This window comes from Aythya ferina (assembly GCF_964211825.1).
Source record: "Aythya ferina genome assembly, chromosome: 20".
Classification (NCBI taxonomy): domain Eukaryota; kingdom Metazoa; phylum Chordata; class Aves; order Anseriformes; family Anatidae; genus Aythya; species Aythya ferina.
Window position 1 is genome coordinate 10775717 of NC_140318.1, and position 17504 is coordinate 10793220.

Here is a 17504-nt window from a genome sequence, read left to right on the forward strand (position 1 = left end):
ACTGGGTTCATGTCCATGAGGTCACCATGTTCCTGGACACATTTTGCTACGCTGAAACTACTCGGCTTGTGCAGGTCCAGTTGACAGAGCCACTGGGATCACTGGTTTTGGTGTCCCTTTCACAGTCATTGCTCTCCATCCCCCACACCTCCTTCAGTCAGCAGTAAATTTTAGCAGCAATGGTTTTAAATTTAATTCCAGAGCACGATGAATAAGTCTGCCTCAAATCAACCACTTGGGAAGCTCTGTGGAAATACCTCTGCTCAGGAGCACTACAGGTTGAGGATAGCGTTTTGCCTTACAGCATGTGGCCTGTTGCTCTCTCTGGACCATGTACTGCTGATAAATTTTGTCTGAATGTGACATAAAGCTGGGCACCGTCAGAATATCTCTGTTATTCCCACCAAACTTATGATCTGCTCAGAAAGCACTATCCTTAGTCTCACTGCTAGCTGTATAAGCTTTTAATTCCACATCACTTAGCTCCTGCATTGATTTTTATGTTGTTCTGTCAGGGATTGGCAAGTACAGGTTGCTGTGCCATCAATAACTGAGCCATTTCGCCTTCATTTTAGGTCAAAACCGGCTTTTACTGACTGCTTTTACCTTTCTGCCTAACAGTGAGAATTGTAGTGCTTTGATTTTGGTCTTCTTCCTTTTCCCCCATTAAGGGAGGGATTTTCATCCCCAGAACCCGTGGCTTTTGCTGCCTTTATCAGTGTTTTGCATTTCACACCTTCCTGGTCTGATTGATTTACAATTGATCCTACCCTTTTCACTCTCACTCCTGGCTGCTGCCTTTGCTTCGGCTTTGGAGCGGGCACTCAGCCATGTTGCTGTCTGGTAAGACTGATGGACCTTCTTGGACGTCCAATAATATTACCATAAAGAACTTCCAATTTTCAGCCACGTTTTCTCTGTCTTAATTCATCTTTCTCACTTATAAAAGCCCTGGATGATTTTGGGAGCATGGGGGGAAGCATGTGTGAGGAGGATGGGAATGAGTGGGGAGGCAGGTCAAGGCTAATTCTCTCTGTTTAGGGGCTATTAATTGCACATTTCATTCCATAATGAGAATGAAACGATGAATAATAAAATATCTGGTGATACGATGTGATTGACCCATTCTGAAATAGCAGCTACATGTCTGTGTAGGAGGTTGTGCAGTAATTACTGCAAAAGATTGTTCTCTTCCTTCATCTGCTCCTCTCATCTCCAGCCTCCCAGGCTTACCCACTGAGCGCCTTCTGCAGTTGCAACATTTGGATTTGTCTTCCAGCTTCATAACCAGAATCTGAAAGCGTTGCAGGAGTTAGTTTTATATCATGTTAATTTATGCTTTGTTCTGACTTCCTATAGTGTTCCAAGCAATGGGATTTACTTCTTTTTTTTGCCATTGCATGGTCTAATAACTCCAATCCATAAGTTCAGCCTATTTTTCACTTAATTTTGTCTATTACTTCCGCTTATAACTTTTTCAAACACTGCTGGCTGTTCCCAGTGTTAATATGACTCTAAATATGTCTCATACTCTTTAAAATCTCACGTTCTGTCTAGTCTAGGATATTGTTATAAATTTAGTTCTTCTGATTTCTGCGCAGACTGAACCAGCAATTATTTTATTTTTGCATTGCATGTTACAATTTATTAATAGTCAGTCTTGAAAACAGGGAGCCCATAAAGAAGGATGGGATGGCGCATTTGGAAAAGGAGCTACACTGGGTTAATACTTGGTCTTTGTCTAATGTGCTCTAAATCCCTTTGTTTTTTGCCACCTCAGCACATTTGAATTTGCTGGTATTGCCTTGCAGCTTTTGGTTGTCCAGGTTCCTTCCTTTTCTTAGGGGGTCTGGGAATTTATGTATTTTGTTTTGATTCTTTTCTTCTGTTAATTTTGTTTTTTCTCACTATTTTGTTCATCTGCTCCTAAATCCTTTCCTCCTCCATCTTTCCCTGCCCACTACACTTTCCCTGTCATCTTTAATACTTGCATCTGCCCATAAATTAATAGCCTCCATAGAAGTTGTTATCATGCTGTATGATCATCACTCTATATCACCTCTTTGATCATCACTGTATATGTTAAATAAGGCCATGTGAATACCACAGGATGAGAGTTAGGTTGCTTTGAAGGTTTAAGAGAAGATGCAACAGTAGATAAACGCATGCAGGAATGCACAGGGGCAGAGATAGCTCCAAATTACAAATGTTGGGAGCAAATGATGTTTCCTCTGCATGTGTGGACTACTTTTGGCACGATAGTCATTGTTTGGACTGCTGGAGTTGTTGTCGTGGACCTTCTAGGAGCCATCTGAAGTTCTGTGCTCCTGCTCACTGAATTGGGCTGGTTTTGACTGATAGTGTTGTTAGTGATGAGTAAGGTTATTTTCATACCTGGCAAGTGGTTTTACTACTTTTGTCTGGTTAAGTTTTAATTGTTTACTATTATGTAATTATTGTTTGTTTATATGAGCGGCACCCATACCTAACCATATTTTGAAATAAGCCACATTTTAAAATAATTGCATTAAACAAAAATATCTTTACTGAATTCCCACTCATTAAATGTGAGTGTTTGAAAATGAGAATTCATGGTTTCTCTTCTTTTCCCCCCATTCAGGGAGTGTTTGAAGAGGAGCCCACGGAGCCCAAAAGCAGAGGGCTCCGATTCGGTGACATCTCAGTCCTCACCCAGTGAAGAGGCTGGAATGATGACTGAGGTGAAGGTGAAAACAGAGGTACCAGATGACTACATCGAAGAGGTGATCTGGCAGGATGATGCCAAAGATTCGAAGAAGAATATAAAAGATGGGCCAGGAGACGTGCCAGCAGAGATCTGCGTGGTGATCGGTGGGGTTCGCAACCAGCAGACGCTCGGTAAGCCTTGGGTCAGTGTGCCCCAGAGCTGCTCCTGGTGCCTCGGCTCTGCTGAACAGACCAGAGCGGGGTGCACATTGCTCCCTGGGGCCTGGCTTAGGATTAGTGACTTCCTTTAACTATTGCTATCTGTTTGCATCTGGTCACTCCTAAAGACGCAACCAAGATAAGGGTAACTTTAAGAGAAGGATTATCACCTCTTCTGAAGAGTTAAATCGCATGTCCATCAGTCATGCAAAATTCTTGGTGAACCCAGGGCTGCCCAGTATAGAGGAGACCAGGAAAAAAAGCTTGAGAAAAAGTTTCAATGTTTTGAGGGAAGTTGCTCTGATGAAAGTAGATGTTCCTTTAAATAATTAGATTTATCTTAGAAACAGTTCTTCAGGTTGCTGTTTGTTAGTTTTTATGTTTGCTAGTAACATTTCAGAATAATTTTGACTTTGAGTTGGCTGCGGTGCACCACTTCCAAAACAGTATTTCCTATATCTACCCCACCTAGTGCTGTAAAGTTGTCATGAGAAGGTTTTCTTTTTTGCTGTGAACATCAGACTGTCCTCTCCTGCTCCGGGCAAGGGCATTTCTGTGGGGCCCTGGGGGAGCCTCTGCTCTGGCTATAGGGTCTCCTACATCTCTGGGACATGGAGCAGGTCCCAGGTGCCATGCAGTGACTCTGAGAGTGAGGGTGGTTGCTGATAACGAAGAGGAGAGAGGAGTGGGATGATGTTTCCTTTAAGGGGCTAGGGAGAAAGCTAATTTGAGCTGCCTGGTGTTGCTTTTGGGGTTCGTTTGTCTTGCAGGGGGAAGGAAAAGAGCCACTGATGTTAGATTTTCTCCTGATTTTTGCTTGATTGCTGTTCATGCTGTTGGAAAGAAATCCTGGAGGATGTTGTTAGTTGAGGACTGTCTTGGGAGCATTGTGGTCCTGCTTGTTTTCCCTTCGCCATCAGGACAGCCACTAGGAGAGGCAGGGTGGGTGGTCACTGCTATTTTATGGAAGTTTAAAACATTTGGGAAAAGCCTAAGTCTATAACTGGCTTCAACTTAAAAATCTTCTACTTTGAAGGAAACACTCTGTGTATTTTCAGATTTTTTTTGTGCCTCCACAGCTCTTGAGAAGTTGAAGACTGTATGGGCAACCCTGAAACACAGAGGTATCCCTGGGGATGGCTGCTGAGCAGAGGCAATAGGAGCTTCTTTTCCATCTGTGGACGCCAGCCCTTGTCGAGGGGATCTGGGCCTCTGTCACGTAGAACCCCCTTCCCCTCCTCCTGCTGGCTGGGCTCTGCAGATGGTGTCTCCTGAGAATGTGTTTTCCCGCTAAGGTTGACTAGATTGTCATGCAAAGTGGGGAATGGGGTTTTGCTGTTGGCTAGCTTGGATGCACACCAACATGTCACATATCGAGGGTGCTGGGGACAGGCTGGGGTGAGGGATTTCCTCCCCATGGGGTGAGGGACAGAGAGGGTTATTTACTAGCTAACAAGTGGTAGTTGAGAGTTTTAGAAAGTAAACCGGAGAACTTCTATCTGGAATTGCTTCTTGAAATGAAATGTGCATTGCATTTGTTATTTTATAGCCTCGTGCTGGGTTTCTTTAAAGGCAACTTGGTCCTGAGGCGATTGGCAGTTAGTGGCCGATTCCTTTGTGCAAAGAGCCCTGTAAGTGCCCCTATTCATCCAGCCATTCGCATAATTCTTGCTTGTTGGGGAGATGGCTCTGAATAACTTTTCTGTTTGGCCACCAAATACTGTGCTCTGTGTGGACTGACCATGGTGCCCAGATATCAGTTCCTTGTGGTTTCTTGGAACTGGCTCCCAGTCAATTCTTCTGGTCCCCTCCACTCCCCACAGAAACCACAGGCAGGCACTATTTCTATGGCTGCAGCCATCTGCAGAACTCACAGGGGAAAAGCCCTGTGCCTGCTGCTGCGCCGGAGATTTCGGCTGCTGCTCTGAGGCAGCCACAAGGTTGCAGGCAGCGGGGGGCACCAGTGCTGCCCAGCTCCGGAGCAGAGGCTCCACACGTTCTGCTGCTGCTTGCTGGTGCTTCCAGGAGGTGTTCTCCTGGAGCCTTTCTTCCAATTCTGGTAGCCCTGTGTCTAAATCACTTCAGCCATGCAGAAAGGCAAGGCCTCGGCAGGGTTTTATTCCCCTTCATCAGAGAAGCTGAGAAGGTGTCAAAAAGGGTTATTTTTTATAGTAATTCATGTTGTGGGATGAAGTAGAGAACTGGAGGTAAATGAATCCCCATCCTTTCAATGGGAATGGGAAGCCTGCTCCCCAGACTGTGGTTTCATGGTGCAGTGGGCACAGTGGGCAGCACAGGGGATGTCTCACCTGAGCCAGGGGTGCCCGCGGGGGCAGAGCCCAAGTGGCTGCAGGTGACAGAGCTCACTGGGGGCTTGGCGTCAGGGCTGGGCCGCAGCGTGTGTTAGAAGATCTGTGCCTCTTTTCTGAGCCACGTCTCTTGCAGGACCCTGCCATGTTCACACATCTGTAACTTTCAGCAGTTTATAACAGGGATTCCCAGCTCGGTAGCCGTTGTTCTCTTGTAGGGCTTTCATCAGATTAGGCTGTGTGCATGCTGCCTGCTGTTTGGCTGCAAGTTCCCGTGCCTCTCCCTGAGCTCTGGTCTACGCCAAACTCTGTTTCAAGCCCTGCGGTGGATGAACGGGAAGTGCCATGGCTCTGCTGATGTTTGATGTTTGATGTTTGAATTTTTGGACTGCTACAGATTTTGGAATGCAGTGTTGGGATGCAGCGATCCATGAGATACTGGAGTTCAAGATGGAACTTGGTGGAAGAAGTAAGGCAAACAGTAGGATTTCTACCATGGACTTTCGGAGAGGCAACTTCGACCTGTCCTAAGACCTATTTGGAGTTATCTCATGGGCAAGATTGCTAGAAGGCAAGGGTGCTTGTGAGAGCAGGGCAACATTTAAACAGCACTTTTTTAAGTTCAGGATCCCTAAGAGTAGGAAATCGGGGAAGGGAGGCAGGAGACCTGTGTGGATGAGCAAGGAGCTCATCAACAAGATCAAAAGGAAGAGGAAGGTCTATGAACATACTCCAAATATAAGAAATTAGCTACCTATAATTGCTTACACACTACAATTTGCACCCCTCAGACTATTTTCACAAACGTTAAAGGTGCATGGTGGCCCTCGGGGACTCCTCCTGTCACTCCAGCGCAGCAGCACGAAGGAAGCTGGTTCCTCTCTTGTGCTCTTCCTTGAGCCTCCATGTAGAAGGAACGCTACCTCTCGCACAAGGACTGGGGGATGGGAAAGAAGCACTCACACAACCCCTGAGAATTGGCAACAGATTTCTTTATTGCCGGGACATCTTGCAGGTAAGCCTGCGGGATGTCCATGGTGTTTGGTGGCTCCAAGCTAATGCTTGGGATGGAGCCTGAGCAACGAGTAGGGAGCTGGCCGGGCACTCCTGCGATGCTGCTGGTGCTCTCACATGGAAGAGAGCAACGACATGCTGCGGTAGTCCCAGGTCTGTTCTGGTGGAGATGGATCTACTTCCATGTGTTCCTCCACATCTTCTGGTGGATTCATCTCCATGGGCTCCACAGTCCTTGGCAGAAGGGTAAGCCAGTCTTTGCCCGGGATTGCCCAAACGGGATGCCTTCCATCCGGAAAGTTTTCAGGCCAGGGTGCCGAACCAGGGGGTCATCCAGTTCCACCCCAATGTCCCATGCCACTGTCAGCTTGATTTTCATGCATGGGTTCGATGCTGCCGTCTGTTTTACGGCCATGGCTGAGTCCCACGCTCCATTCTGGACTATGCCTCTGCTCCCCACGGCTGTCTGCCTGATGCTCCTGATTTTGCCCCATGCCACCGTTGTGCCTATGGGAAGGCCCAGGCCCCCTGTCGCTGGATGTTAGAGGGGGCAGCCTGTTCCCTGTGTCGTTGTGGTACCAGTGGTACCGCTGAAATGTGTCTGTGGGCTGCGCGCCAGAGGTCTCTCAAGCACTGGTGTGTCTTGTGCTGCCGGCGCTATCCCTCTGCCCATGACACTTCTCCTTCTTGTTAGCTGCATTCCTTCTTGGTGCTTCTTTGGATGACATTGCTGTCCTCGCACACCAGCAGGGCTGCTTCTCGCCTTGCTGCTTCTGGTCTCCTTCCTGCCGCGTACGCTGGCTGTCAGAGGCCCTAGTCGCTGAGCGAGTGGTGGGCCAGCTTCAGGGGGGCTGTTTTATAGGGCCCGCAGCAAAGGCGGGGCAGTGGTGGCCACTGTGACCTTAGCAAGCCTCTGCGCTGCAGTGGCCCATGCGTGGCCAAAGGCGGCTGTGTTGGGAGCGGCCTGGAAGGTGCCCTCCCGTGGAAGAAGGAGGAGGGTTGGGGGGCTGAGGGCCCCTTTTCTGGGGCTGGCTCCCCCAGGCCATTTGGCTTGACAGAGAGAAAGGCTGCCCCTTGACCACAGGGACTGCCCTGCACCTCCCATCCTGTGTCCTGGGTTTATTTTAACACTGTTTTTTAGGTAATTTTGTTCAATTCTTTACAGAGAAGAACAGAAGCAAGGTGCATCTTCAGCCCTAGTTCCCATGTGTGCTTTGTGCTCTGAGTGAAGAATTTCTTCCTCATGTCACTTCCAAGCTAAATCTCCCCTCCATTTGTTCAAAGCCATTATTCCTTGTCCCATGGCTACACTCCCTGATAGAGTCCCTCTCCAGCTTTCTTCTAGGCCACTTTTATTGGTTAGGTTAGGTGGCAAAACTGCAGGACCTTGCAAATTGCAGCATGGTAAGACCTTGTTCCACATGTTCCACATACCGTTTTCCAGCTCAGGCTCAGCCTCTGGTCTGTGTAACACAGAATCACAGAAACATTAAGGTTGGAAAACACCTCCAAGATCATCTGGTCCAACCATCACCCTACCACCACTGTCACCCACTAAACCTTGTCCCCAAGCACCACGTCCAACCTTTCCTTAAACACACCGCCAGGGACGGTGACTGCACCACTTCCCTGACAACCCGTTCCAATGCCTGACTGCTCTTTCTGAGAAGAAATGTCTCCTCATTTCCAACCTGAAGGTCCCCTGGTGCCACTTGAGGCCGTTCCCTCTAGTCCAAACTCCTCAGAATAGCACCCTTTCCTCTTCTGGGACATTTATTCCTGGCAGGAATGTAGGTCCCACATCCTGAGGCCCAACCGCACCCTGATGTTTCCATTTCCCCTCACTTTTACTCTCAGCCCCCTCACGACGAAGGGCTGGGGCCACCACCTCCTGCTCCCCTCCCACTTCACCACCGTCTTCTCCTCATACCCCCCCTGCTTTAGAAACAGAGTCCTTCTTTTACAAGTAAGGACCTGAAGGATGGGGTGAACCAAGTGACACTTCCCAAAAATCTTCTGGAGAGTCTGGTTTGGGCCAAGAGGATACCAGGTGCTGCAGCTGGACTGGAGCTCGGGCAGCACCTGGAGGAGACTGGGGCAGACCCCCAAAACATGCCCTTTTTTGTGTTTTGCTGAGTTTGTGCCCTTTTGCTCTCAGCCCTGTGGGGCTGCCCTCCGGTTCTGCTTTCTGCTGGAAGCTGCTGTCTGGCTGCAGGTGCTTAATTATCCAGGTGCTAATGAAGTTCATACAAACACCCTTTTGACCCCAGGACAGCCAGTGGAAGGGGTGAAGGATTCAGGGAAGAAACCCAATGAAGAAGAGTAAGTGTACAAGAGCAAATGTAGAGTCCTGCACCTAGGAAGGAACAACCACATGGATAAGTATGGGCTGGGGGATGACCTGCTGGAGAGGAGCTCAGCAGAGAATGACCTAGGGGTTCCTGGTGGACAACAGGTGGACAACAGGTCAGCCATGAACCAGCAGTGTGCCCTGGTGGCCGAAAAGGCCAAGGGCATCCTGGCGTGCATTAAAAGGAGCATGGCCAACAGGTGGAGGTGATCCTCCCCCTCTGCTCTGCCCTGGTCAGGCCTCACCTGGAGTACTGTGTCCAGTTCTGGGCTCCCCGGTACAAGAAAGACAGGGATCTCCTAGAAGGAGTCCAGCAGAGGGCCACAAAGATGATACAGGGTCTGGAGCATCTTCCCTATGAGGAAAGGCTGAGAGACCTGGGTCTGTTCAGCCTTGAGAAAAGAAGACTGAGAGGGGATCTCATCAATGTTTACAAATACCTGGAGTGTGGGAGACGGAGTGATGTGACCAACCTCTTTTCAGTGGTTTGTGGGAACAGGACAAGGGGCAATGGCCACAAAATGAGCACAGGAAGTTCTGCACCAACATGTGAAAGAACTTCTTCACGGTGAGGGTGATGGAGCACTGGAACAGGCTGCCCAGGGAGGTTGTGGAGTCTCCTTCTCTGGAGATATTCAAGGCCCATCTGGACGCCTACCTGGACAACCTGCTTTAGGGATCCTGCTAAGGAGGTTGGACCTGATGATCTCTTGAGGTCCCTTCCAACCCCTACAATTCTGTGATTCTGCAGTTCTGTGATTCCTTTTGATCTGCTGTTATGCATGAGTCTCACAAGGCCCATGGGTCCCCCGGGTCATCCCAAGCAAGGGCAGCCAATAGACTGATGGCTCCCATGGGCCCAGAGCTGCTGTCTCCTCACCGGTGTGTCTGGGAGGGCACAGCTTAGAGAGCCGATGTCTCCTCTCCTCCTCCTTTGTCCATTTTATCTTGCTCACTTCATGTGCTGGCCTTGGGCCAGGGCCATTTGAAGAGCTCCAGCACATCAGCATTTCTCAGGGCAGGGCTGTGAGGGCAAGAAAGGCCAAGAAGCAGACTGTGAAGTGATCTAGAAAGGAGAGGAAAATAAAATGGCGTTGGTGTTATAAATCAAGAGAAAGGGAGGGAAACTGTTTGGCTGGTGTGGATCATTTTCTAATTCTGGGAATACCATCAGGTCAGTATTTGTGTTTTGAAGGACTGAGTTATCTGTGAGTTGGTCAGGAGAAGTTTTATACAAGACTATTTCAACTCCCAGTCTGGTCCGGGCTTTATGAAAAATATTTTGGAGAGGATTTTTCAAGTCATGCATTATATCAGAAATGTTTCTGAGACAATGTGAAGAGTGAATCCTTCTGCTTTGAGACTATCAATCTAACATGTACATGCTTGATTCATACCATGATGCTGATGTCTCAGGTACTGAGCTGCTATGCACACATAATTCGTGAGATCTTTGGATTCTCCTTAGTTAAACCACGTAAGTGCTGCAAAAGCCTTAAAAATTTCCAAGCCCATCTGTCTCTGTGGCTTGGAAACAAAATGTCAGAGGCTACAGAGATGTTTAATAGGTATCAACCATCATTATCCTTTGGAAATGCATCCACTTTAAGGGCTCTTTTCTGATTTTTTTCCGCACAATTTAGATGGAAAAGCAGTGGAACGTGGCTCTCCTGTTGGATAAACACAAAATCGATATTCAGGGACCTGGATTTTTGACCGTGTATTGAGATACATGTCTGGTATGTGATGGAAGGGTGTGAAAGTCTAATCAGGAACAAGAGAGCAAGGGAAAGCTCTGGACACGCTGAGTGTGTTGCCCAAATTCTATCTGCAAGGCTCAGTAGAAGTCTGGCCAAACTGAGTGCACCAACTAACCAAAAACCCTCCCCATCTTCTCACCTACTACAAGCAGCTTTAACCTTGCATGGCACATCCTGATGTGGGTGAGGTCTGAAATAAGCCATGACCACAGTGGCAGTGCCCAAGGCAACACGAGCATGTCCTTTGTAAAGCCTTAGCATGTGTTATTTCACTTCATCTCTAGTCAACTCTAACAATACATTTACTGTGGCAAACACTCCCTCCTTTCACAGTGGGATCTGTGCCTCTGACCCCACCATGGTGTGCTGCATACACAGCTGGGGCTGTTGGGCTGTCTCGCAGTCCCTGTGGGGCAGCGCTCGGCCACCTGCACACCGGAGGTGGGTAGAGGTGCCCCTGGCAAAGCTGTCTGTAGCCTTCCCCACGTTACATGTGAGAGCTGAGTCACAGGGGATATTGGGACCAAAACACTTGCTATGAGATGTGCTGGGCTCTGTTCTGCCTTCAGTTCCTGCCCTTGCTTCCTGGGCAGAGCCCATTGCATGGGGCAGCAGTGCCGGTTTGGTTGCATTCTGGCAAGGGAAGACACTATGCAATCACTTGTATGGCTTATGTTCTTCTTGAAGAACTTCTGCACAAGCAAATGCATTTATGTGCCTTAGACCACCTGCAGAGGAGGAGAGAAATACAAGAATTGAGGGGGGGGAGGGGGAGGTATGTGTGTGTGAAATCAGCCCAGAGCCCCTAATTGGTTTTCATCTATTTTTATTTTTTGCAGTGCTCTGTGTGTACGCAGCACTGTTTTAGGGGCATGGGTGGGTGGCAGTTTCAGTTTGCTGGTGGTACAGCTGAACCTCAGGCACTGAACAAGGTTACGGGTTGGAATGGCCCAAATGATCGGGAGCGCACTCATCTTCTGGCCGTGCTTGCTCTGGGACTCTAGCTGGAATAGTTTTCAGAAAAGAGCTGTGGAGATTCGCGATCAATTTCATCAGTCTTTGAGCATGGACAATGAGGGCTGGCAGATGCTGCTGACTTGCCATCTATTTGTATCTGTATACAGGAAATGCGGCTAGGTACAATGTAAGAGGCTGTGGAGCAGATCACAGTCAACTGACTACAGTGTCCGTATTTTAGAGTGTTTTTCCAGATGTGTTCTCCTGTGTTCGGGCTATAGTGAATTGCGTGTTTGAGCATCAGTGACAAAGTATCCTCCCAAGCTCAAAAGAGAGTCCTAAGTGATGCTAACAGTGATGGGCAGGGAATTCAGCATGGCTGTGAGATGGGAGGAGGGTTGTTTTCTTCAGAAGCTGTAAGCAATAGGACATGGAGAAGAAAGAATGTGTGTACAGTGTGTTCAAAAAACATGTTTGATTTTGTTCCTGGAAAGACCTTACTCAAGAGTAACACACAGTAAGTATTGCTGTAATGTGATGTTTGGAAGTGTTTATTTGGACGTGAGCGTGAATGTTGTGTTCTTGTTTGTGGCTCATCCTTGAGTTTTGCTGTTTCGCATGATCAGGAAGATTTTTCCAAGGTTGCATGCATGTCCATGGAAAGGAAATACTCCGTTCACACTAAAGAATCCTCAGCCCTGCCTTCTCCCACCTCCTCTTCCAGTGAGTGCTGTCCTTGCTCTACCAGATAGGACATACAGGATCTATTACTTACCTGCTGATGGACAGCTAACAAATGCAATACATTTTGCAAGTGAGAGCTTTAAAGTCTAACTGACAGCCTGTTTGCCAAGATGGAGTGGGAAAAAAGGGTTGAATCATCTTAAATAACAAATCTGAGGAAATTTTTGTCTGCCTGTCCAATAAACAGAAGAGGCTAAATTCATTGCATAATTTCATCATTACAAATGATTCTCCCAGCTCTCTTTCTCTGGTTTCATTTCAAATGACTATTTGCAGATGTGTGTTTTCTGGAATTAGATACACAAATTGAGAAGAGAGACTACTGTGGTCATGTGATTTTCCTTAAAAAGGTCAAAAGTTCTATTTGTATCTATTTGGTTTCCTCTGGGTGGATATTTACCAAATCTCTGTGGGTTTCCTGAGAAATTTGTACATTGTGCATTTCTTGAGAAATTTTGAAAACTACTTGCCTCAAGATAACATACTGCCTTCTTTTTTTCAGTTGAAAAGCTTTTTTCCCATTTACTAGGAACTTACTGAAAAGTAATTCAAGGTTATTTCTGTCCATAGGAAATATTAGTCATTATTATAAAATTATAAGTCAGGCTATTTTGAGAGTGGCTCTTTCATGTTAGCAAATTTATAAAGATATACTGAAAATGTAAGTTCAGGGTAATATGCCAAGGAATCTTAAATAAGGCTGTAAAAGGAATAGAGTCTGCGTAGTGATTTCCTGCATTTATCTCCATGAATCTTCCAAAAATTACTTTGTTGCAAACTGCATTTTTTTTGTCCCTGGTTTACGGATAAGTTTATGGTGAGGCTGTTTTTCCTGATCTAATATGGTGTTGTATGCTTTTCTGTCTTGTTTTTCAGGATCTTATGAGTGTGGAATATGTGGGAAGAAATACAAGTATTACAACTGTTTCCAGACCCATGTGCGAGCTCATAGAGGTATCTCTCTCCTGCTCAAATATTTGGGAATCCTGGGGTAACATTCAAGCTCAGGGAATATTGTGGGGAAGGCTTTGAAGATTGCTCTGCCACTTCTCTGTCCGTCACTAATGCTTCTTTTGGGTAGCCCATTTGTAGGATAATCTTTTTGGCTCTCTGATCTCTGTGGCTCTCCACTCCAGCAGTATTCCTCCTGAAGTTGTGACCAGCCGCTGTGCTTGGTGCAGAAGGATAACTGCAGTATTTACTGCACGGGGCTGTTTGCGGCATTGCTGTGTGTTGGGAGAGCTGCAAATCACTAAGTCTCTCCTGGCAGATGAAATCATGTGCCAGCCTCAGGCACTGTAGGCACCTGCCCGAGGTGTTATGATCCACCCCTGCTGTGTCTAGGTGGAGGACGGTTACAGACCAAGGCAAAAAGTTCAGGCAAAATCCAGGACTTCAGGATGTTCATACCTGTGCAGAGGGTTGTTTTTATTCATGGAAAAGGATTACACACAGTAAAACGCATCAGGTGCTGATGTTCGTTACTATTTATGGATGCCCACAGTACAGGCTGCTGAATTGTGTATCTCACTTTATGCTGGCAGTGGTATGCTTCTGTATTTTCATGCTACACATAAAATGATACTTGAAATCATCCCCGTGCCCCTGCTGAGGTCACTTTCCAAATGTATTGTTTGCATGAAATTTCTTGTGCTTAGTCAGAAGTGATTTTCTTTTTCCTGAATTTTCTGTAAGTCTGGCTAATTTCAAGTTACTTAATTGCAGAAATGGGGAAGTTTTGCTTGGCTGTTTTGTACAATTAGCGTAGCATGTATAATTTGGAGAAATACGTATCTAAAATAGCAAAACCATAGGGACTTGAAACTAGATCACAAGCCTTTCGGTGTTTTTATTTTCCACCTGAGTTAAGCACTGAAGTGTGTCAGACTTGTAGGAGCATCTGCGATATCTCCTCATTTTTCACTAGCAATATTAGTGTTCTTTGTCTTCCATTAAACAATTAACTGGGATGTCTGAAGGCACATAAGGGAATCTCCCAATGAAAACTGAAAATCTTGGAATAATGAATGCTAATGTAGTGTTAAATCTTAAATGCTTAAACTCTCAGAAGTCAGCAAACGCACAGCTGAAAAGGAAGCATGCATCTGAAACTTCTCAGAGTCTACAGTCACAGTAAATACTTTAATTGCATGGTTGCATAGTTCTTGTGTGCTGTTTAACATCATAGAGCTTCTTCTGTATCCTTAGATAGATGCATAATTGGTTTTTGATACTGGTATTTCTTTCTAAATGCCAACAAAACTCCTAGAAGTCCTTTAAATAACTGCTACAAACTAGCTTCGCTCTGCAGTTGAAGAAAAAAATCCATAAAATAATAGTGAGTGGCGACTGCCCCACCCACTGTAGGAGAACATCAGGTTTGTGACTGTCTGAGGAACCTGAATATGGTTCCTGGAACATACCTAATCCTGAGGGCACTGGCAGGTGAAGTTGCTAAGCCACTCTCTCCATTATATTTGAAAAGTTGTGGCAGTCAGGGGAAGTCCCCAGTGACTGGAGGAGAGGCATAACCTCCATTTTGAGAAAGGGTGAAAAGGAGGATGCAGGGAACTACACATTGGTCAGCCTCACTTCTTTGCCTGGGAAGATCATGGAGCAGATCTTCCTGGAAGCCATGCTAAGGGACTTGAAAAACTGGTGATGGAGACATCCTGCGTGGCTTCACTAAGGGCGAATTGTGCCTGACTAACTTGCTGGCCTTTTATGACAGATTGACAGCATTGGTGGACAAGGGAAGAGCAACTGATGTCATCTACCTGGACTTGCCCAAAGCCTTTGATATGGTCCCACGCAATATCCATATCTCTAAATTGGAGATACATGGATTTGATGGGAGGACTATTTGGTGGGTAAGGAACTGGCTGTATGGCTTCATCTAGAGAGCTGTGGTGAAAGGTTCAATGTGCAGATGAAGACCAGTTATGACAGGTATTCCTCAGAGGTCTGTATTAGGATCAGTACTGTTTAATACTTTCATTAGTGACATGAATTGAGTGCTCCCGCAGCAAGCAGGTTTGCAGATGAAACCAGGCTGTGTGGTGCAGTTGACATGCTGCAGGAAAGGGATGCCATCCAGAGGGACCTGGACGGGCCAGAGAGGTGGGCCTGTGCCAATTTCATGGAGTTCAACAAGGCCAAGTGCAAGGTCCTGCACCTGGGCCAGGACAATCCCCTGGATATGGAGCTGTTGGAACAGGTCCAGAGGAGGCCACGAGGATGATCAAGGGGTTGGAGCACCTCTCCTATGGAGACAGGCTGAGGGAGTTGGGGTTGTTCAGCCTGGAGAAGAGAAGGCTCCAGGCTGACCTTACAGGGGCCTGACAGTGCCCTGGCCGGGGCGGGGGGGACACGACTCTTTGCAGGGAGCGGAGTGATAGGGCAAGGGGTAATGGCTTTAAATTAAAAGAGGGTAGGTTTAGATTAAATATGAGGAAGAAATTCTTTACTCAGAGGGTGGTGAGGCCCTGGCTCAGGCTGCCCAGAGGAGCTGTGGGTGCCCCATCCCTGGCAGTGCCCAAGGCCAGGCTGGATGGGGCTGGGGGCAGCCTGGGCCCATGGCAGGGGTTGGAACTGGATGGACTTCATGGTCCCTTCCAACCCAAACCATTCCATGGTTCTGTGATTCTAATAGTTTGCTGACATACAGAGGGCTTTACTGTTGCCTCACAGCATTGCAATAATTTTATAATAATGATAGCAATATTTAAATTTGGGACAAGGATTGCTTTTATTTTACCTCTCTCCAACAAGCACTGTGGGATCCTTACTGCAACAGGAATTTGAAGGAGCTGCATTAGTATGAGATCAGCTGCTATTGTGTGATTCAATTTACTAGTATTTATATATTTATTTATATTGCAAATGAAATTAAGGTATGCATCAAATGGTCTCGATTCATCACCATACACATGTACAATTGATATCTGTAGGTTTACCACAAACTCAGTGGAGACATTGTTTTGCCTTTTGCTTCTAAAGTCTTTTTTATGTGTAGCTACAGAAGATGGAAATTTTCAAAATTTTGTATGTGGAAATTTATTAGTAATTTTCATGTCAGCACTGGAAAAGCACAATTTATGTATGTAAAACTTAGAAAGTGTTGTTTTATCTTGCTGTAAATTGATGCATGCAGTGGTAACATTTAAAGTGCATTTAAATTGCCTAAAGACAATAAAAATCAAAATGAGATATTTATTCTTGTATACTAGTCAACAAGAAATCAAATTGAAAATTTGATGCAACTCTGTAAATGTGATTCTCCAAGAAACAGTCCCCGAACTAGCTGCTTAAGCAGTTCAGAAGTGTACCTATCTGCAGACAAATAATATACTATTGAATGTGCACGTCATGTATACCTAAAAAAATAATAATAAAGAAGGCCTATATGGAGGAAAGCTCTGTGTCCTATTATCCATTGAGAGTCAGACACAGCTGAGCCTGGACCCTTTTGACTGGGCAAGGAAGGAGCAGTGGCAGGACCTGGCATTCCCTCTTTGCCTGATGGTTTTTCTGAGCATCAGCCACCGCCATGTGTCAGACACCTAGTACCTGCCTTTGGGGGTTTGGCTGATGCAGGATCAGCTCTCCAGCTCAGCATCAAAATAACTGGAGCAAGCTCAGGCTGCTTTTCTTCTCCTTGGGTGCTTTCTTCCAGGGCTTTTTGGGCCCTCAAGCAGAATTACCTACTTTTTGTTAAGCACTGAAGGATATCCCCCTTCCTCTTGAACAGCCCCACTGCTTTTTGCTTTCTTGTGACATTGCTGTGTCACTAACAGGATTTGTGTAGGCCCTGCAGATGGACAGAACTGGTGATCCAGTGGGATCATCAGCTATTTCCTGTTGTGGGAGAGGAGAAAGGTTCAAACCTGATCAACACAATTACTTTGGGACAGAACAAATGAAGAAGCATCTCTATAGCCAGCCCTGCTGTTCTCAATCAGTGACACAAGTTCTGTTCCTAGGAGGGGAGGTTGAAAGGTCCCAAATTGTCCTTGCTTAGCACTGGGTTATTTCTAAGCTCAGTTTTGTGCAGCCTGGTATCAAGGTAGCAGCAGTAGCTGGGGAGCTTGGGGCTGGTGTAGGCATGGGGTCTTTGACCCTCTCCCTTTTTGTCCTTAATTGTCAGATCATTGGTTTAGCCCACACAAGACCTGAATTTGTTCTCATCCTTTGAGTTGTTCAGTTCCACGTTGACTCTCACTTGGTGACATCTTTAAGGTGTAAAAATCACATTCTTCTCTGTAGTGATCATTTTCAATAGAAATTTCCTATATTTTTCTTTATGTGCACTTGCCTACTTGCTGAATGTCCATGGCAGAGAAGCTGTGCTGACAGTGATTTTCTTCAGGCTGACTTTTTTTCTTCATCTGCCTTCAGGAATGGTGGTTTCTTAATAAAAAACTGGGCATCCTCATAGTTTATTGAGCCTTCTCTATGGTGCTCTGC

At 46.3% G+C, this 17504-nt stretch overlaps 1 protein-coding gene across 11 annotated transcripts in view; it reads left to right on the forward strand.

The window, feature by feature from the left end:
• Positions 1-17504, forward strand: part of ZNF618 (zinc finger protein 618) — a 179578-nt gene that overhangs the window by 85420 nt on the left and 76654 nt on the right. For all 11 annotated transcript variants that reach the window (XM_084494469.1, XM_084494475.1, XM_084494471.1 and 8 more), the window contains 2 exons: positions 2621-2877; positions 12915-12992. In XM_084494469.1, coding sequence (XP_084350595.1) covers positions 2621-2877; positions 12915-12992 — 335 coding nt within the window. The remainder of the gene's footprint in view (positions 1-2620; positions 2878-12914; positions 12993-17504) is intronic.